Consider the following 21,591-nt stretch of genomic DNA (forward strand, 5'->3'; position numbering starts at 1 on the left):
AAAAAACATATATGGGCCGTGTAACCTGTGTTGTTGCGTCTGTGTTTATCCCATTCTTATACGTACTTATGGTGTGTCTGTGGTAGTCAGCAGAGGCTTCAGAGAAACCTCTTCCTACTTGATTTTTTTTTTTTTTTTTTTTTTTTTTTTTTTTTTTGGTATCTGTGGTTTTAAAAATATTCTCTGTAACATTTTTTAAACCTTAGTAGTAGCTGCATGATATGTAAAGTTTTGCTAGGCCGTTCTATCATAGGTTTTGTATAATAGGTTTACTATAGGTCACAGCATCATTTCAAAATTCCTGATTATTTTAAAACATAAGTCCATGTTTTACTCTGATAAACTTTAAGATCACTTTGTTTTCTGTACGTCAGCTTCGGGTTGCTGCTACAAATTTGTTTCCTACTGGCTCATTTACAATAAATTTGAGTGTTATGTGTTGAACTTGTGGCTCCGTTAATGAACCATTTTCATGCGGGGTGGGGGGGGGGGGGGGGGGGGGGGGGGTAATTGGAACGCACGTCAATCTATCCATCCGCCAATCAGAATATCACAATACCCTGCGCTGGATGAGTGAAAGCATTAGATAGCCAATAAGAGAGCAGAATTTCTTCCTGTAGGCGTGACCTTCCCGCCCACTCTACAGCTGTGTTTCTTCACAAAGAAATCCCAACCTGGGATGTATCCGGTCTGCCGGAGCCGCCATTTCAAAGCCGTTAACGAGCGAAAGACAACAGCCGGATATTTTGTACATCTTTTTTTTTAATTATTATTTTTCTAAGAATATTTATTTTTCATAGCAAGTAGATAAACTCCTTTTTCTTACTTTTCTGGACCTACCTCGCTTGCAGCACCGATGGAAGTAAGTCATTCAGTTGGCATTTGTAAATCAAAGAAACGCCCCTTGCTTATTAACAGTATTTGGATAGATACTTGCAATTAGACACGCTTAATTCTTAAGTCTTTGTAAATAATAAGTAAAGCGGTTCATTATTTAAAAAATATTTGACTTATGTCGCCATCCTTTGCGACGACTCAGCTGCTTTTGAGCCCACATAATCCCAAATCTCTATTGAGCGTTTTTTTTTTTTTTTTTTTTTTTTTTTTTCTAACCATCCACGGTAATTGCACAGGGCCTTTGGACGCTTTATACTACAGTTCAGGCGAGATGCTTTCAACGTGAGTGTACACTTACTGGTGGAAAACACGAAAAAAAAACTTCCTATAGCCTATATGTGTCCAGGTGGCTTAATATTTGATAGGCTACATAGCGCTAGCGGCTTGCAGGCTGGGGATAAACATGTTCCATGACGTGTAAATGGACATGCCATGCAGGCTCTGCAGGCTCCTCCAGCCCGGAGTCACATTCATGACATGGTATGGCATGGCTCCATATGGCATGTTGTTATGGCAGGACAGGCTGAGGGAGAGTGCATGATCCTGCTGAGGCTTTGAACAAACCCTAACTGTCTTTACATTCACATTTACATCAGGCTGCACCTCATCAACACCGTGAAACCCGGGCACATTCACTTGATTTTCCTCTCAACATGACAGGAAAGTTATCAGAAAATGATCTCAAAACATTAAAAAAAATCAGGAAAATTACCATAGAAATTTCACCAAAGTGCGGGGAAAACCCCCCAAGATGATCAGAATATTTGCCCCCCACACCCTCAAATAATAATAATAATAATAATAATAATAATAAAGGCTATATATAAATACCACAAAATAAGTAAAAAAAAAAAAAAAAAAGATAAAGTAAACTCAGTGCATTAAACTGATTTTTAGTAATTTATTATTTTAAAAAATAGTTTTTTATATTTCCATCATTATGATAATAAATTTTGATAATTTGAATTGTACATTTACAATACCAGAAAATCACCACAAAATGTATACAATAAATAAATACGTTTAAAAAATACAAATAAAAGCCCCTCACACACATGCTCCATGGGGTTCAAAGGGTTAAATCCAATTCTGAAATTGAGTGTTAAGTGTTTTTGTGTACTGATGTAAAAAATGGAAATTGATTCCTGTTCCTTTAAAGTTTGTGGTACTCAGCAGTGACTTCATTGTGACCTCTAGACTACTTTATATATATATATATATATATATATATATATATATATATTTTATTTATGGTATCACTATAATGTCACTTTAATATTCCCACAGGGACTTGGACAGGAAGTTTTGTTTATATGTCATTTGCCTGTGCAGCATCACTCTAAAATTGACTAGATTTCTTTTTGTGAGGGTAGAAACTGACCTATGTAGAATGTTCTTCACTGAGCTCAGTGGCAGTTGTGGGATCTTCCTCTCCTTGCTGCCACAGATGGTATCAAACAAAGTGGAAGAAGTTATTTATTTAGTTACTGAGTTGTTCCTCTGCTGGAGACTGTCAACACAGCAGACTTGTCCTTGTAGGGAGGCTCCTCCTCAAGGCAAAATTTTCAAAGTCACTCCCCAGTGCCTTAGTCAGAGTCCCCATGTATGCTGAGGTGAAACAGTGCATTCTCTCTCCTCCTCTCTCTCTCTCTCTACACACACACACACACACACACACACACACACACACACACACACACACACACACACACACACACACACACACTCCAGTCCAGCAGTGGTTCAGGTGCTACATTTTACAGTAGTGACCCAGGCCTTTGAACTATTAATAATCTCCCCTTCATCTGCTTTGACCTGCAGCTCTCTGTGCTTAACGTGCAAACTTGTCATCTGCTATGGAGTATGAGGCATGCTTGGTCTTTTTTTTTTTTTTTTTTTTTTTTTTTTTTTTATGGCGCCCCTCCATAGGACAATGTCATGTCAGTGAACGCATCGCTGTGGTTTCATGTTTCAGAGATCTGCTGAATGAAGTTTAAGGGCTTTGTCTCACAGTGTGAAAACGCATGCCTAGGCGTGCAGATCATCAGCAAGTAATACCATCCAAATTCTCACACACAACATAAATATAAAGTGTCCTTATTATTGGAAGCTAGAAGATTCATAGGCCATGGGAGCTAATAATTTAATGAGTTATAGTTTAGTTGCACGTTTCCAAAGATTTCCAAGAAATCATGAAATATATAACGAGATAAAGAAAAGATATGCCCCCTGGCTCTGTTAAAAGTGCGCTCAGAAGAACAGAAGTAGCACAAGACTGTGTTAAAGTAATGTTATTATAATAATACAAAAACATTTGAAAAATTCAAGTATGTCTAATAAAGTTGCCAAGACTCACAAGTCTCTACATTACAAAACATTACAAAAACATGGGCAGTGAGTCTGGTATTTGTCCACATCCACTCAGTTTATCTCTCCATTAATGTGTTATTATTATTATTATTTTTTTAATAGTAATATAAAATGTGTATTTTGATTTACACAACACAGATTAACATAGTTTGTGTTGTGGGCTGTGCAATTTAATTTTCCAACTACATTAACTTTTCCACTTCACCTTGGTTGCAGTGTGTTTGTGAACATTCACCACTCTCACTGATGTAAAGCTTTAAATAAAACTGAAGAAAGTGACTGTGAAGTTGGGATTTTCAAGCATGTTTTCTAGTTCATAAGAGATGTTGTTTAAATGATACAGGCTTAAGGTCTATATCGTTAAGGACGAGTCTTACTGCCCTCAGGTCTATATCTGAGGGACAGTAAGACAGTCAGGCGAGCATGTATGAGTTTCCAGTTGCAGCATCTACAGCCATTTGACTTTCCCCTTCATCTCAATGTGTCAAAAGACCTGTTGGCGTGAACAGATGCCAGATTAGATGAAAGCCTCACAAGAAGGAATATCCACATTGCAGGCATTTAAAGCCTCAGGATTGTGTTACATATGCCATTTCTGCTCTGCATTAATCCACTCTCAAAAAAAAAAAAAAAAAAAAAACAGTTTGAGAACATCAGTCCCCTGTGCCCAGTCATTAGACAAAGTCATTTAGAAGCTGTTTAACATTTGACCTCATTATTAAAAGACTCCCATTAGCAGATGTGTTATGACACCAGAATGAGATAACGCAAGATACTTTGCATTGTTACACCTGCCGCTCCCTCTGGGATTTAAGAAGACATACTGCAGAGGAAAGTACCACTTTTTTATTTAGAGTGTGCAAATTATAAGGGAAATTCCCTGAGTATGGAGTTATACCTGTTTTTGCACAATCCACATTTCAGCTTGCTCAGGGTGCCAAATAATAACAAAATTTGTCTCCTTCCTTTTAATCTGCATCTCTCTAGCATAATTTAAAAGGATTTTAAATGTGTAATAAATTATATAGTTTTTACTTGACCAGTCTGTTTCATTGCTGAAGCGAGATGATTCTCATGCTTTAACTTGGTGTTATTTATGCTAATTGGTTGCTAATATTAGGAAGTGGTTACCAGTGGTAACAGTTCATGTAAATGTTGGTTTGCATCATTTCAGATGGACGCAGACACAGAAGAACAGGTGAAAGAAACTCTAGAGACTTCCCAGGATGAATTGCGGGAGCCAGCACCAGAAAACAAAGCCAGGTTAGTCATGTGGTTCCTCGTAGGATTTCTTAGAAGATGGAAACTGAGTGATTTCAAACCTGAACGTGACAGAAAGGGAAACACTTCTCAGCATTGCCACTAATGTTGAGAAGCTCGCTCTCCGTCACCTCCAGTCGAGTCTGTCTGTGCATGTTTGAGGTTCAGTGAGGCATGCAGCACAACAGTTGTCTCTGACATATCTTTCTGTTTTCAAACAACTGCATGGCCATAAAAAACTGACTCGATTCAAGGTCACAAAATGCCAAGAGGCCAGGAATAACGGCATATGGTGTAGATGAAATGTCAGACAGAATGATTGCTAACAAGCTCATGTTTGCTCCTGCTAACTTTCTGTGAGTTTGTGTACAGTCAAGAATTGCCATGCTCCATCTTGCAAAAAAATCAACAGAACAACTTTACCTAAAACATTTGGAACCAAAACAGCAAGAAGGCTGCTGAAAGACAGAGTAAAATTTATTTACAGAAAATGATCAACACAGGGAAAAACCAAGTAATCTTGCAAAAAGGGGAGCAAATACGGCATCAGGGTCTCTGAGGCCAAAATAATAAAACCCACGCTAACAAGAAAATAAAGCCTCGTTGAAATGGTGCTAAGACTAGTTTAACAAAGGCTTTTCTACCAACTAGTCAGCAAAGGCAAAGAATAAACCAAACAGAGGCTGGTGCTATCAAATATTCATAAGTTCTCCACAGCAGCACCAGCCTAACCAGCAACTTCATTATGCGATGTTTGAATGAGCACAAATTCAATCATACAAATTTATGGATCAATCTGTAATATAACTTTTGTTCACATGACAAAGATTGTTTTGTTAAAAATAAGTCCTGTTAGTCCACCAAAAAACTGCCAACTCCCACAAATTTCTTCTTCAAACAAATGTAGCCTCTCATTCTAATTTCTCGCCAAAAACAAAATTTTGCACGACTATATTTTAACACATCATGTTAACCAAATAATTTATCTTGGCCTGATACTCATTTTTATTGAATAGAGCTTGAATACATCATAAAGTAACTCAATACAACCTCTAATGATAAACAGCGGCTGTTTATCATGGATAAGGACGCAGCTCAGTGAGACCCGGGTCTCAGGGAGTTGTGACCCTGTTCCACCTCGGGCTGTTGGGTTCACAGTGCATCCATTTACTCTCTTTTCTGCAGGAACATTTCAGAGTCATATTTTCTCAGGTCTCCTGCCTCAGTCAACTAAGGGGACAGCTAGCGATTACTACTAACAGCCAGAGAAAAGATGCTCAGTTGTAGTCAGCACCCAGGAGTGGAACATGCTGGTTTTAGTCGCTATAAATCTGCAGTCGATCCACTTTGTCATTTTCTAAGTGACAGCCATAATAATAATGACAATAAAATCCATGAAAATCCCCTTTTGTCCTGGAGGCATTCCGCAGAAGATTTTTATTCATCCTAAACACATTTTTTTTAGTCGATGGGACACCGCTAGTCTTGAGCCCTGGACAAAATGGATGGATGAATATTGGCCACAGCCATCGGTGAATGTCATCTTATTGGCCAGTAGTCCAATGGCAGTCAACAAGGCCAGTATCGGCTGATGTTGATATTTCAACGATAAATTGGTGCATTCCTCGTTCATAGGGGTTGATATATTCTGATGATTAATGAAATTCAGGTGTGGCTGATCCAAGCACTGACAGAGGGATATAGCAGACCTGAAACACAGCGAGAGAGAGCTCTCTTCCGAAAAGAAGAGTTGAAGAGTTGTTGAAATGTTCAAAAGCTGATGGGCTGGGTTGGAAACTTTTGCATGTACATATTCAGGACACAAAGCTGCATCTCCAGAAATGGCTTATTGTAATTCCAAGCCAAGTTTAGTAAAATAATCCTCCAGCAGTAGTGCTGAAATGTTGATAGCATGACTGACATTGTTGTATTTCATAACTATATAGTTATAAATACCAGCTTGCAGCTTAAAAATGGCCCACTGGAATTTGGGCCTATAATTTGGTTTCAAGGCCCCATGGATTTGACTGACAAATCCACACAGCTGAGTGCTCCCATATTAATTATGTGATACTGTATCAATTGTTTAGTCCCTTGTATCAATACGTATGGTTTATGCTCTTCATTTTCTTCATGATGTCATCTATATTATATCTATATCTTATCCATATTTGTTTTGAGTCAGTGTGTTGCCCAGTCTATCATAAAGTTTGGTGTATTTTATTTGTTTACTCAGGTGTTATGTAATAGGTAGTGTTTTAAACTCTGTTTTTATATTTTCAGCCAATTCTGTAATGTGATGCAAATCATATCATCACCCATGCACTGTGATACACTTTGTATTGCGACGTCCTCACATCGGTGCAGCAATACTTGAACTTGATGCATTTCAGCATCACACATAATTATCTGTAGTGAACGTTTGCTTATATTGCTTTATTTCCTCAGGGGTCGTGGGTTTAAGGGCCGCGGGAGAGGCGGTCGGATGAATCGAGGCAACATGCGTGGTGGCCGGGGAATGATGATGAAAGGCTTTGGCCCACCCGGACATGGAAGAGGTCGAGGGAGGGAAGAAATGAATGGACTTGGACCTATGAGGTACATGTGCTAGAGTCAGAACACACATATAAAGTACATAAAGTCTCTTTACAGTTTAACAAATTTATTACCAAAGCAAATGAATAGACAAATCTGTGGAAATTATTACAAAATGAGGAGTAGATATTGAAGTTTTTTTGCCTCATTTAATACTGGGCACCATTAGTTGCACGAAGCACATCAAGACGGTACTCGATTTCTTGCTATGTTCGCTGTAGCATAGCCCAATCAATGGTGGCAATGGCATCAGTGATCTTTTTGGAAATTGTAAAGAGACTTTGCGGACACCCTGTAATTGATGATGTTTAAAATATGTTGTTGGTGGTTGTGAATGTGTGCCAAATCTTGCTGTAATTATTTTGATAGTATGGGGAAAAGATATAAGGTGGATTAATCTTGGTAACATAAAAAGAAAGAAATCACCTTAGGGTAGATGTGTTATAAGTCATTGCAGAATACTATATATCAGACAGTTTCCCGTTGTTCCTTTCCCTTGCAGGAGGGGGATGGGGAGGATGCGGCCGTACCCCGACATGAGAGGCCAACGAGGAGGCAGAGGGGGACCAATGGGCATGGGCCCTCCTCCACCCCCACCACCACCCATGCATCTCAGAGGGCCCTTCCCACCCATGCACAGGTAACTTTATGTGGTCTGACTGATTAATCTGCCAAATGACTAATCGGTCAATCACTAGTAATGTCCCCTCTACCCTTTTAATGCTATAAAAAAGTAGCATGTTTAGTCTTGATAGCCATACAGTTTTGTGTCATACCCTTTGATACTACATGTTACAAAGCCATGTCAGCCTAAAGTGGACTTAAATCTAGTCTCCCATAAGTATCGCTGTAATGCTTTTTCTCCTCTGTAGACATGGACCCCCTCCACCTCACCCCTTGGGTCACCCTGGTTTCAGAGGGCGCCCACCACACCCTCGAGGGCGAGGCATGCCGCCCCCCGGGCCTCCACGCCACTTCCACCCCAGAGGCCCGAGAGGGTAAGAGCTTTTTATACTGTTTCCACAATACTTCAACTACCCAAGTCACAGTTCTCCTCGCTTTTTCCCTTACTTTCACATGTTTGAAACGTCATAAATGGACTTAAACTGCATCTGGGTCTGCTTTACACCAGGTGTATGCTTTTAAATCTGTTACACAATACAAATAAGATGTAAGGAAAAAGAAGGCGAGTTGTGACCCAAATACACAGACATAATACAGTCCTTTCCCTCTCCCTTCTCTGAAGCCTCATTATAATTTGATTTCCCTCTTTAACTTGCCCTCTTATTTTCTCATAGATAATGTCAAATAAATCCCAATTAAACATACCGTTTTGCCTCAGTAGTCAGGTTCATATGATAAAATGTTGAATCAAAGTATGTTAATCCAGTTAGTTAATAAAAATAATGGCTTTTGCTCCATGATTTTCAGCCACACTTTTAAATAGTGCATGTTAAAATACAGGAAAAGACATTTGTTTGTCTGTAATTTGCTTCTCAAAGGTTTTCAGTAGCTGAAGACAGGAGAGCATCCTCCAGTGCAATAGCTCAGAGATGGCTGCTCTTATCAGAGTGTGCCCCCTATTGGCCAAACCCGAGAATCCAATATGTGATTTTATCCTTTTACACAGCTACCACAATGGACCGGTCTCTCCTCCGCATCACCCCCCACCTGGCAGAGGCCAGAGGTGGCCAGGGCCCCCTGGTGGCCGACGCTTTTAACACAGCCTGCCCTAAAACAATAACCAAGCCCTTGTTCCATAGAAGGGGGGCCTACAGAGGTGTAAAGAGTGACAAGCCCCTGACATGTGTCATAAAAAAGACTTTGAATATCTTTCTGAAACACTCTGTGGCCAAATGTCTGGTTATTGATACTGTCAACTGGCAAAGACATAATGTGAAAATGACTAACTATAACAGAGGACACAAAAAATGCCTCATATCGTAACAATGTAAAGGCATTCTCACTTTCTGTTACTTATGTCGTTAGTGAAATACTGTTGGTACTGTAGGGCAATATTTTCTATTGTTGAGAAAAAAGGCTAGTTCAAACAAGGTTGCCACTGAAACCATAAAGGAGGAAAAATTTTGTGATTAAAGTTCATTAAATGTTCTGTGGTTCTTGTGGCAGTCACCCTGTGAGCCTTAAGAAATTTTTCCTGATTCTTTATAAAGAATAAATGGGTGACAATGTGTGTGACTAAGGGGTTAAAAGAGAAAAAAGAAAAAAAAGACACTATACAAGAGTGCACAACAGCCCTCAAGCACCAGTGTTTAACTAGTTTATTACACCTTGGACCTCCCAAACGTTTCCTTTTGTTACATGGAGATAGTTTTGTATTATAACCTCACCAGGCACTACAGCAAATATTGTTTAACAGACTCACACTTTTTTCAAGTGATACGACAATATTTCACATGTCAAGTATTCATGAATATTAAATGTTATATTTTATATCATTAATGTGCAGCTATTTTAAGTTATGAGTATTGCTGTTTGGAACATTCATGTTTGTGTTCAGCAGTTTATTGTGTAACAACAAAAAGAAAAAAGAAAACATTACAAATGAATAGTATACTGAAAATATCTATCTAGTAGCTTTTATAAATGAAAGCAAATTCCATTTAAGTATTTGCTTCACTTAAGTATAAGAAATTACTATTTACTGTGTTTAGTTTTTTGAAGTGTTACAAATACTCTTTATTTACTGTAATTAACATAACTTTTGTGAATTTGTGATTGTGTTTTATGAGAACCGTCGAGAGCTATGACATAGTCATGAAGAAACAAAATAAAAGTAAAAATAAACTCAGCTTCTCTTTTTTTATTGTTTATTCACGATCAAGTCTGAGAATTGTCATTGCAGCTTTAGACGTGATCTGTAATATAGCAAAGAGAATGTCAAAATACTGCACAGCTACACTAACATTATTTGTGTTTTTACTTAACTATTTGCTGAGATATTTGAAAGAAACTGCACATTTGATCACCTATTCCAAGTAGAGACTGCTACAGACTTTCACATAATTAATATTTTTACAGCACTTTTCTTGCCAAGTCTGGAGGACCAAGAGCCGTTAATGAAATAATGATATAAGAATTAATGGATCAAGTCATTGCTATTCTTGCTGAGGGCTGAAATTTATATCAGTTTAGACCAGAAAAGACTGCACTTTCAGTAGCACAGCACTTGTGTCTCCTGAAACATGAATCTCACTCGGAGAAGTGCATTACCATGCAGCCTTTCAGGTAAATTTGACTGGAGGACTCAGAACCGCTCCACTTCGTAAGACACCGAAAATGCTTTTGCTCTGAAATATTAATGTCAGTTCAAATTCAGTGGTAGCATGTTTAAAAGGAGGACATCATCCGCAAAGGACGAGCACTCTGATATGACCCAGGACTGTAATAGCTCACTGCTGTAATAATGAGAAATTGACAGTATTTCTTTAAAACTCTTGTTTCAATGAAGGCCAAGGGGTTCAGAGAATCTCACCATTGTGACCAGCGTCTGCTATTCTTCTACATACAATTTCCCCTAAATTCCTGTCCTTTTTGCACGTCTTTGAAGCGGTGCTGCCATGCCTGCAGTACCACATATGGAAAGTAATAATCTATGATTATCAAATGCTTTTTACATTTGATAATTTACATTAGCACCCTAGAAATAGTGATCTTATTATAGCAGTTTCTTATGTCACATGGGATCTAAAGGAATACAATAAATATTTCATCTCTTCTGAAGTTCTGCAAGCTTTTGGAATGTACTTGTATTTTTCCATGATGAGTTGCTAATTTATGCTAATTTGCTGGTTTTATAGAGGCACAAAAGAAGCTCTAGTGTAATGCAAAAGCACAATTACATAAACAGACATTTATAAATTTATATGTTGTGCCTATCGCTGACACACATAAAGTCTCTGGCATTATATCTGCAAGGAAGAGAGTATGTGTTGCCCACTGAGAGCCTGCAGCTTGCTCAAACACCTCAACAGGGACTCGCAGGAGCTCTCTCTCAGAGAATAGCCACCAACAGGTGTTGCATCTTCCCCTTCTCTCTGTCTCTTTTCCTCTCTCCAGCACTGTCAGTACATTTCTGCTGCCCCTTCAATCTTTGCAGTCCCCTCTTGTTTCTCCCTGTGGTTGATTGTAACAGACTGACTGTTGTTGTCTCCTGAAGGGGGGGCACACAGTACAGTTATCCTACCAGGCCCAGGGACCCAGGCCCTCCCTCATCACTCCCCCTCCTTCACCAGTGACGTGACACCCGAGATTCAGCCCTTCACTAGCAAAGGTGAGCCTCCTCTTGTGTCTTTATCCCTAAACCCCTCCCTGTCTGATGCCTGGAGATTCTCTCTTTCAGGATGGAAGCCAAACAAATGGGGGAAAAAGTCACATCAATGCAGGTGAGACATGAAGGGTCACAGGTTTAACAAGTTAAGCTGTTGAAACACTTAGTGTTTTCTCTCATATTAATACAATTTATGGACAAAAGTACTGGGACACACCCCTTAATTATTCAATTCAGGTGTTTCATTCAGTGCCACTGACACAGGTGTGTAAAATCAAGCACCTAGCCATAAAGCACACTGACTTCACGCGTGGTACTATAATAGTAATGTAATAGGATGCCACTGCTGCAACAAGTCAGTTTGTGAAATTTCTTCCCTCCTAGATATTCCACTATCAACTGTAAGTGGTTATTATTATTGCAAAGTGGAAGCGTTTAGGAACCACAGCAACTCAGCCAACAGGTGGCAGACCACATGAAGTTACAGAGTACTGAGGTGCATAGTGTGTAAAATAAGTGCAGGAAACGTGTTCTGTCGAGTGACCGATCACGCTTCTCTATCTGGCGGTCTGATGGATGAGTCTGGGTTTGGTGAATGCCAGGAGAACGTTCCCTCCCTGACTGCATTGTGCCAACTGTAAAGTTTGGTGGGGTTGGACTTGGCCTCTTAGTTACAGTAAAGGGAAATCTTAATGCTTCAGCTCACCAAGACATTTTGGACAATTGTCTGCTTCCAACTTTGTGGGAACAGTTTGGGGAAGGCCCTTTTTATGCACATAGCAGCTCCATAAAGGCATGGTTGGGTGGTTTGGTGTGGAAGAACTTGACTGGCCCACACAGAGCCCCGACCTCAACCCCATCCAACACCTTTGGGATGAACTACAACAGAAATTGCGAGCCAGGCCCTCTTATTCAACATCAGTGTCTGACCTCACATATGCTCTTCTGGATAAATGGATAAATGGGCAAAAGTTTCCACAAAAACATCAATCTTGTAGAAAGCCTTTCCAGGAGAGTGGAAGCTGTTCTAGCTGCAAAGGGGGACCAACTCCATATTAATGCCTGTGGATTTAGAATGGGATGTCATAAAAGCTCCTGTAAGTGTAATGTGTAGGAGGCCCAGTACTTTTGTCAATATAATGTATCTAAATAAATGAAACCACAGCTGTGAGACACATTAACGTGTTTTACATGGAGTTGTAATATGAAATGTTGGTACAAGAACAGACATACATCCCATATTCATGCAAGGCCTACATCTGTCAACAAGGGCAGGCAAGAGGACATCCAGGAAAAGGCTGACTTATCCATCAGTATTAACAATTGACTTGAAAATTTGTTTTTAGTGTTGATTACTCTATTGGAACAAATCAAATCTCACTAGATAATTCCTAGTTATCAGGGGCTGTGGCTTATTAGCCACGGTCCACAGCTCACTCATTGCCTTAAATTTCAGGAACTCATAAAATAAAAAAAACTTTACTTGTTGCCACTGGGAAACTTAAGGTGTTGACTGTTCAGCACAGTTATCCTAGCTACCAAACCATTATTTTAAAAATTAATACAAAGTTGTGTTTGAGGCAGTATTAGCATTTTGTGCTATCAATTAAGTGTGATCAACCTAACATCAGTTGAGACCAGACAATAAATGGCAAAAAGCTTTATTTTTGAGTCAGATTGTAATTACTTATAATACAAACACATCACTGCACACTCTTTTGGCCCTGAATGTTTGAAGGCGCCAAATAGAGGGGATTGATTTTCTGGAAGTCCTGGTTCGACCTGCCGAAAACATTTGAAATGGGGCTGGATTTCTGCAAGCTGACAGTGAAGAAGGCCTAATACGTTTACGTCTTTAAAACTTTAGAAAACCTCTTCGATCATGAGTTTTGTCACATTTTGTGTTTGTGTAGGCAGAGATGTTATTACTGGGCCTCTCTACACGGAGCAACAAAGCTTCTTACCTCCCTTCCTTTGTGGAAATAACTCGGTATAGTTGAAGATGATTTATGCCTGAGTATCGTATTTGTATGACAACTCATTTTTGATCCAGGAAGAGAGCGAGCGAGTGAGAGGGAGGGCTAGTCTTCAACAGTCTTTAAATAGAGCAGAAGAGAAAAGTGTCTGATGATGAAATGTAGGAAATTTTACAAGGAAATCCTCTTAAATGACAGGATGTATTAGCCTGCTATCACTCAGAATAAGAGGCACATCGCTCTCTGCGGGAGCAGAATATGAATATGAGTGTAATTACTTCATGCCTTGACTTTATTTCTTTCCTTTGCGATTTTTCAATAAAAATTAACAAAGGAATTTCTGGTGTGTGCTTGTCTTGTATCCTGTTTCTGTGTTCACACAAAGTAACCAAATCCAGGATATAATCACTGCAATTATAGAAAACACAATTCTATTATGAACACAAACATAAAAGACAGTGAAAACACTAAAATAATTACAGCACAAACAGTGATCTAAGCATTAAATACAGTATGTAACATTTATTGGAAAAAACATACAATCAATTTGTAGTCTTGCTCTCCAGAAAGAGCACGTACACGAGCCAACTCAGGTGAGCTGACTAACAGTAATGGAGACTGATTTACACAGTTTTATTTTGAAAAATGACTGCGATTTCTACTTGGGCCCATGTTCCTGTGTGTTTCACCTCATACTGACAAGGCTTGTGTTGATTTCTGGATGATGGTTAAGTCCATGAGAAGAATATATAAGTTTTGCAGTATTTTAATGCCTTCCCATTTATAACCAACACACAGACACTGGCATCTGAGGGCACTGAAGGGGAGTCTGTTGCTGGTGTTTGCTCTCATTGGCTCGGCTTGTCACTGGCGGGCTGGTCGGTCCACATGGGTTTGAGGATGTGGTCTGGAACTTTCTCCATTGCAGTCTTAATACACGGACAAACACAGACACACAATAAATTAATTCAATGCAATGTCATGCACGAGTAGTGTTGCTAGAAATCTTCACCCAAACATATATTTTGCATCATTTACTCAACCCATAGGTTCCAAGTACAAGCCATTTCTATGCTGATGCTTCTTGTTAATAGCATCGTCTTAAAAAATGAGCCAATAATTGTGTAGGACTCCTGTCTAATTAACAAGCTGAAGGTGGGTCTTCAATCTGCTGCATGTACGCAAGTGCTCGTGCCAAGAGATAGCATTTTCTGGAAGTGGTTTAGCAATGTTTAAGTTAAAGTGACTTCTGGGGGGAATGTATTGAACATACAGATGAAAAGTCAAGAGTTGGATTACGCTACATAAAGGGACTGAGAAATTGAAAATGGAAGACAAAGTGGGGTGAGTAAAAGCTACAAAATATATAGTTTTTGGGTGAAGTCTTTCTTTAGCTATGCAGCGCCTTACCTTGGTCACTTCCATAGCTACACCCTCGGGGAGGTTCCTCTGGATGTATTCAAGGTACACCTGTGCTGTGCAGCCGGTTACGTGGGACAGCTAGAGGGGAGGACAGACACTTCTTACATCGAAGTAGAGCCTTGCACAGTTCACATTAATACAGCGACGTGGTTTCTCTCATGCACTGATTTTAATGTGTATATGCCTAGCTCCAGCTCCTCACCTCAATGCACCGGTAGTGTGTCCTCATCTCATACTGGACTCTGTGTTTTTTGAAGATGTGGATGGACTTCAGGAGGGTAAGCCTCTCAATGTCCTTGGGAGGTTCAAAACTACAACAGGAGAAAATAATAATTAAAATACAGGTGCAGTCCTGGGGCTCATAGATGGCAGTTTAGCTCTTCTAATACTCACACTTTGCCCAGAGTGATGCCCAACTCTTTAGCCGCCATGGTGGCAAAGAACTCATAACTGTCCAGGACGGCCTTGTCATGACTTTTGACCAACACCGACACCTTCTGGAAGAGTGTGTCGGGCTCATCTGTGACTGTGACCTGACAGGAAAATACAAATCTTTCTTGAAACACTGAAAACTAACACGTTGCTGTGTAATAACTTCTTCATAGCCAAGTGAATACAGTGTACGTGACAGTGGCAGTCTCAATATTTACATAAAACTTTGACAGTGAGAAGTCAAAAATCAGATAGATGTGAAAATAAAAAGATTATATCCTGATAACTCACTGATGAAGGTGTTGAGGAAAACACTACTCCAGTGTGGAAGGAAGTGCTCAGTGGGAGACGGGACCTGAAGAGACAGAGCAGCTAAATATATTAACTATTTATGGTCATCAACAAACCCTGTCATATGCAAATGATGCGAACCTTCTGTATTAAAACTAGAGCTTTCCCGGTAACTGTTATAAAACAGAGCTGAACTGGAAATGCTTTGGGTGTATTCTGACTGCATGTATGTAAAATGATACACGACACTGTTTGCAACACAAAGCGGTGACATGTCTTCATCCATCTCCACACCTTGAGGAATGCCTCACAGTGTTAATAACAACCTTTACATGGCAAGTATTATGATAAAAAAAAAATCTGTAGATTAACATGGAACTTTTTTTTTTTTTTTTTTTAACCTTTTTTTAAGTCAATTTCTTTATTAGTCAATTGATTTTGCTAGGTTATCAGCAAGGGGACTGAATATTGATCCATACTGAGCTACATTTTGGTGAGAGAAAAAAAAAAATGGCATTTTCAAAGCAGCCCCTTAACCTCTGACCTCCTGATATCTGAATGAAAATGGGTTCTCTGGTCACCCATGGCTCTGCCCTTTGCAGACATGCCCACCTCATGTAAATCCCATGCAGTTTGGGGCCACAAACCATGCAGGGGGTTTTTTTGCATGCAGTTCAAATGCGTTACTTTGGCCTATTCTAAAATGACCTATTGTGACATCTGAGATGATCACAGCCTCATGAAATTTTACATCCACAAACCAGAGGATGATTCAAAACACAAACTTCACAATAGCATGCAATAGTGCATCGCAATACATATCGAATCGGCCGAATCAGGAGGTGAACATAGTGTCCCAGCCCAGGAAAACGGTTTGAGTGGTTTGTGCATGTGAATCTGACAGACAGAGCTATAGATATTTCCATTGACAGTATTAGGTAGCACAGATCATTACAACTATTAGTTATCTGCTCAACCCTTAATACAACTTGTAAGGGAAAAAAAACATCCTGATACTTAATGGCAACAGTAACATTAGATAATAACACACACCTTGCAGAGGTTTGGCTTACTTTAGTATTGCTAGCTCATTTTAATCTGACAGTGGATGCAATTTTACAAGTAGAACCCCAGAGAGGGGCAACTTTTATTGAATTTTGTTTTTTAATGAGTACACGTGGGACTTTTGTCAGAGGAAAGGAAACAAGGTGACATACCGGATTAAGTTACATGTCGCACTGTGGCCTCGACAGGCGTTCAAACAGCTTGTTCCCTGCAAATAAGATAATAACAATAATCACAACAATAAGAGACCCACATTCTCCAGATCTCCACAGACATGTCGTAACGAAGAGACAACTGGCTTTCAGCTGTAGCCTCACGGTCCTGGGTGACAGTGAGGTTGGACATCCGGCTAGTTCACTGACATTTCCATCACATTAAAACTGCGCTGCAACAAGGAGCTAATTGCGGATATTGTGCAAAAGAAGAAATGTAGTGAATACAGTACCAGCGGTGAGATTCCTGTGAATATCCTTGCCAGAGAGCAAACATTTCGCCTGACAGCAGCCATAGGAGCAGCCATGTTGTCAGAACAGGCTGGGTTAAAACAAGGAATACTAGTTGGCCAGTGCTGCCCCCGTGTGTTTAGGATGATAAAGTATATATATTATTATTAATAATAATAATGAATAAAATAAAAACAGCTGTGGAGACAAGGACACAGCTGGATGAGTCCCAACAACTGATGGTGAGGACAACACTCATCTTTATATACCATTTATTTGACATTACGTATTAAAGTGGAGTTGTATCATTTGTAATCACTGTTAAAATTAGTTGTATTGTATTTTTCAATACATAGTAGCTGTAGTTTGTGTCTAAACCGCACCACTCTAGGTTGGCTCTTACAATAACTATGTTCGAGGGGATTTATTTATTTATTTATTTTTTACATGTATAACATATTATACTCCTATCTTACCTCTCATTGCATTAGTATATAGTATGTTATAATATGTGATATTGTGTATTTATTTTATTTGTTGGGTATGCTGGTAATAATAATAATGATTCTTTATTTATATGTCAGTTTTCATACAAGGGGTGTAGCTCAAAGTGCAATAAAACCAGGCATCATCTGAAAAAACAAACTATAGAGGCAGCAAAAAACAAATGTCTATAAAATGCATTAAAGATGGAAAATAGAACCAAGGAAGATGCAGAAACAGCAAAATAGGTAGAGACAAAGGAAGACATAAAAACAATAAAATATGTAAGAGAAAAGAGTAAAATAAAATAAAATAAAGGATGGGTGACTGCTGGGTAAAAGCAATGCTGAATAAATAAGTTTTCAATTGTTGTTTACAAATGTTCACAGAGCCAGCATCTCTTATAGCCTTGGGCAGGGAATTACATAATTTTGAAGTGTATTATATATTTTATTATACCATTTTACACTCATATATTTACACTCATATATTTATATATTTTATGTATTTATATATAGTTTGACAGCCTCTGCCACCTGGTACCAGGCATCAGGGACTGCTACATGGAAACTATACTTAAAATTATACATTATGAGTATACATTTATTATATATATATATATATATATATATATATATATATATATATATATATATATATATATATATATATATATATATATTCTAGATTGCAGATGTTTTGCAGATGTATTTCATTAAACATGTAGTTTGTGCAAAGGGTCAAAGGTGAAAGGTCTATAGATATTCTATAGATAAATTTAGTATCTTTTTTATTACTTACAGGGCATGACAAGTTTTTCTTTTTTTCCCTTATATTCTTTGTATTGTGTTTAATTTTTCTAGAGGTATAAATTTCTCTGCATGTTGAGAGGTATAGTTTGTGAAGTCTGCTACTGTCCCTGTGCAATGTCTGAACCAGAGTTATTATATTATAGTTTTGTGGGGGGTTTTTTGTTTGTTTGTTTTCAATTTAGTTTAGCTTTTCAGGGTGGGGTTGCTCACACCAGTTTAGTATTTATTTTAAATGTTTAGTTTTAGTGTAGTTTTTACATGTTTCAGCATTAGTTTTATTAAAAAATAGTTGTTTGTCATGGGGCAAGATTCAGAATATGTATCACAACACACTCACAACACTTAGTGAAGGCAGCTGACTCCCAGCTTCAATAAACATCATCACCAACACCTCCTTATGCTGTTGACACATTTCACCAAATTAACAAATACTAAACCTAAAAACATTTTCTCTATATTTTTTCTTTATTTTTTACTAATTTTCTTTACGTACACAATATCATCTCAGTTCATTTATTTATTTTTTTTCTAAAATGTGATTTTTATTTTTATGTCAGCCAACTATTTTTTTCCACACCTAGTTTCAGTTTTAGGTTTAGTCAACTACAATAACACAATGGCAAGAACATAAGAATCTCCCAGTTTGGGATCAGTAAAGTCCATCTATCTATGTATCTATCGACTTATCTATCTATCTATTTATCTATCTATCTATCTATCTATCTATCTATCTATCTATCTATCTATCTATCTATCTATCTATCTATCTTGGAGGGGAAGGGGTGATTCCATGAGGCTGGATCAAGTCTGACAGTTCCTGAATTCCCAGTACCGGGCGTCAGGTTCTGTCGACGGTCTTGGTCTCATGGTTTCACACTAACTCTGAACCTCGGTCGGAGCGTGTGTTCCTCAGGTTAGGTTATTTTCCACTGCTGTTTAACTGTTATTACTTCTGTTTAACTGTTAATACTTCTGTTGAAATTGTTCATATTCCTATCATTTTATAATCCTTGTTCATAGTGTTTATATTGCTTACTGCTATTTATCATGTGTATACAGTATATTTCTTCTAAATTTGCACATTGACCTACCTCTATGCACATTTTATACACCCATGCACACGGTTTTTTCTGTTTGTTTTTTTTGTTGCACATTGCTTTTTGCACACTGGGTTGTACTTAGGTTATTCTGTTGTACTCAGATCTTATTCTGTTATACTTAGATCTTATTCTTTATTTCTATTTTTTTATTTACTTAATCTGTAATCTGTGGATACTGCTGAAGAAAATGTGAATTTCCTGCGGGATGAATAAAGTATCTACCTACCTACCTATCTATGTGATTGATAGATTGGGGATTGGTTCAGTGGGGCCAGATCATGTGTGCGTCACGTGACAGCGCTCGGGCCCTGCCAGTGTACAGTGGCAGGCAGGCAGGCAGAGGAAGCGACACAGACGAGGTGAGCACTGCACTCCACTTGGCCATTGAAACAAAAAATTCCCGGCTTTATTGACTGTAGGCCCGGTATTATTTTTCCACTTGGGCAGCTGTACCCCCGTCATGTGGTTGTTTTGAATAGCTGGGCGCGACTGTTGACAGAATCGCTCAGGGTAAACATCCAGCTAGCTCGTTAGCCGTAGCGAGCTAAGCGAGTGCCAGCGACAGACAGTCAGTCAGTTAGTTAGTTAGCAGGCTAGCTACCATTGTTTGTGGCAGAGCTAACGTGGCTAACGCGGCTAGCTGGCGGTAGCTGTGGCTCCTGTTGGCCCCTGAGTTCTCGGCTATATTGCCACAGCCCTAAGGAGCAGACGAACCGAAAGACACAAGATTAATCCCGCTGACATTTTGATCCAGAGTGTGTGTTGTGGAGCCCACTGAGCTCTGTCGCTAGCTAACCCGGCTGGGTAATGTCATGTAATGTAATGTAACGGTGGTGGGTGTTTGTTGTATTTTGGCACCATCATACGCCCCAGCACTGTCCAAGTGGGAGTCATTTGTACTTACAGTGGCATCCTTGCCTTTTTCTACACACAACAACACGACATATGTTGTATACACGATGCAGCAAGCAGTAGATATGTTGTTTTATTAACTTCATCAGTCCATATTTTATTGTGGCTGCTCTGTGTCTACAAACTGACAGCTGAGTTAACATTTTATTGTCAAATGACATTAAGATCTCGCTAGCCTTGGTGTCTGTCTCTCTGAATCTCTTACACTCCCCGTTTTGTGTGTGTTTCAGAATTGTTTATTTATTTTTTTTAATTTGTTAGCACTGTTTCTCCTTTCTTTTTTTCTTTTTTTTCCCATCTTTGTTTACTTCCATCGTGAATCCGCAAGAGGCGGCGCTTTATGACAGCGTTGTAAATAGCACAGGATCTCAATTGGTCAATGAATATTTTTTTTGCTTTTATCAGATTACAGCGAAATGATAGTTGGTTAAGCTCGACTTGATTTTGTTATACAAACACATATAATAGCATGAGTGGTGGTTTTCGATTCACTTTTAATTCAACTAGTTTATTCTTGGGTCTCAACGTTGCGGTAAAAAATAAAAGCCAACTATTTTATGCATGTTACACTTGGCTTGTTTTTGTCACCGTGTGTGTATGTGTAGCCGATCTTTATGTGTGTGTGTGTGTGTGTGTGTGTGTGTGTGTGTGTGTGTTTTCCTTGACTCCCCATCAGTCCTTCATGGGATCCCCGACGTGAGTTGGAAAGGCGAGCTGCTTGACGTAATGACGTTGCCGGGAGAAGCGGCGCTCCTGTGGGTTGACAGCTGATGCGAGGAGTCCCAGCTCCTCACACACAGCCGACATCACATAGGAGGAAGCGGAGCCCAGACATGACACACTGAGTCGGACCAAACCCCGGACTGCAAGCTCTAGGAAGTGTGGATCAGATGCTTTGCCGGTGTAAAATCAGTGGATCTGTCCGTTGTTGATCATTTGCTATGTGGCTCAAATCTGCGAGGAGAGAGCCAGCAATAGCGATTTTTGAACACTCCCATCTGTTGCCTTGTCACTGAGACAGCATTAAACGAGGCACTTCGCTGACTGAACACATCAACATGACTTGAATGCGTGCCTTTTTGCGTGTGTGCAGTCTCTAGTGTAGTGCAATCCGGCGATGTTATTGTTAGTATCATTATTATTATTATAGCACAGGTTATTCTCACAAGCAGCAAAGTTTGTTTTTTTTCCCGTAGAAGTCATTTATTTTAGAGCGCCTTCTTATTCATCACCGAGCATTGC

The 21,591-nt window shown here is 39.1% G+C and overlaps 2 protein-coding genes and 1 long non-coding RNA gene across 3 annotated transcripts; 1 reads left to right on the plus strand and 2 right to left on the minus strand.

The window, feature by feature from the left end:
* Positions 1-654: 654 nt before the first annotated feature.
* LOC115355719 (small nuclear ribonucleoprotein-associated protein B') lies at positions 655-11,503 on the plus strand. Its single transcript, XM_030046580.1, has 6 exons — positions 655-862; positions 4,442-4,530; positions 6,976-7,125; positions 7,625-7,762; positions 7,995-8,120; positions 8,753-11,503. Exons 1-6 carry the CDS (start codon positions 857-859, stop codon positions 8,841-8,843), a joined length of 600 nt encoding a protein of 199 aa, XP_029902440.1. The 5' UTR covers positions 655-856; the 3' UTR covers positions 8,844-11,503.
* LOC115355720 (uncharacterized) lies at positions 10,634-21,440 on the minus strand. The gene is made up of 3 exons (XR_003927901.1): positions 21,342-21,440; positions 20,213-20,216; positions 10,634-10,644 (listed from the first exon to the last, which is right to left on the minus strand). It is a non-coding gene; the product is annotated as an uncharacterized LOC115355720 (long non-coding RNA).
* mrps10 (mitochondrial ribosomal protein S10) lies at positions 13,884-17,162 on the minus strand. The gene is made up of 7 exons (XM_030046578.1): positions 17,045-17,162; positions 16,752-16,807; positions 15,535-15,598; positions 15,205-15,344; positions 15,014-15,122; positions 14,800-14,889; positions 13,884-14,318 (listed from the first exon to the last, which is right to left on the minus strand). The coding sequence occupies exons 1-7, from the start codon at positions 17,117-17,119 to the stop codon at positions 14,238-14,240; spliced, it is 615 nt and encodes a 204-aa protein (XP_029902438.1). The 5' UTR covers positions 17,120-17,162; the 3' UTR covers positions 13,884-14,237.
* Positions 21,441-21,591: the final 151 nt, after the last annotated feature.

Source organism: Myripristis murdjan, chromosome 24, assembly GCF_902150065.1.
Source record: "Myripristis murdjan chromosome 24, fMyrMur1.1, whole genome shotgun sequence".
Classification (NCBI taxonomy): domain Eukaryota; kingdom Metazoa; phylum Chordata; class Actinopteri; order Holocentriformes; family Holocentridae; genus Myripristis; species Myripristis murdjan.

What these genes read in the sequence shown, in the direction of transcription:
- mrps10 (XM_030046578.1), bottom strand. Translation starts at nt 17,119, where the DNA reads ATGGCTGCTCCTATGGCTGCTGTCAGGCGAAATGTTTGCTCTCTGGCA. An exon ending in TCACAGGAATCTCACCGCTG is followed by an intron (nt 16,808 to 17,044) that starts GTACTGTATTCA and finishes TCTTATTTGCAG; the next exon opens with GGAACAAGCTGTTTGAACGC. An exon ending in CACACTACCGGTGCATTGAG is followed by an intron (nt 14,890 to 15,013) that starts GTGAGGAGCTGG and finishes CCTCCCCTCTAG; the next exon opens with CTGTCCCACGTAACCGGCTG.
- LOC115355719 (XM_030046580.1), top strand. An exon ending in AATGGACTTGGACCTATGAG is followed by an intron (nt 7,126 to 7,624) that starts GTACATGTGCTA and finishes TTTCCCTTGCAG; the next exon opens with GAGGGGGATGGGGAGGATGC. An exon ending in CCCTTCCCACCCATGCACAG is followed by an intron (nt 7,763 to 7,994) that starts GTAACTTTATGT and finishes TCTCCTCTGTAG; the next exon opens with ACATGGACCCCCTCCACCTC.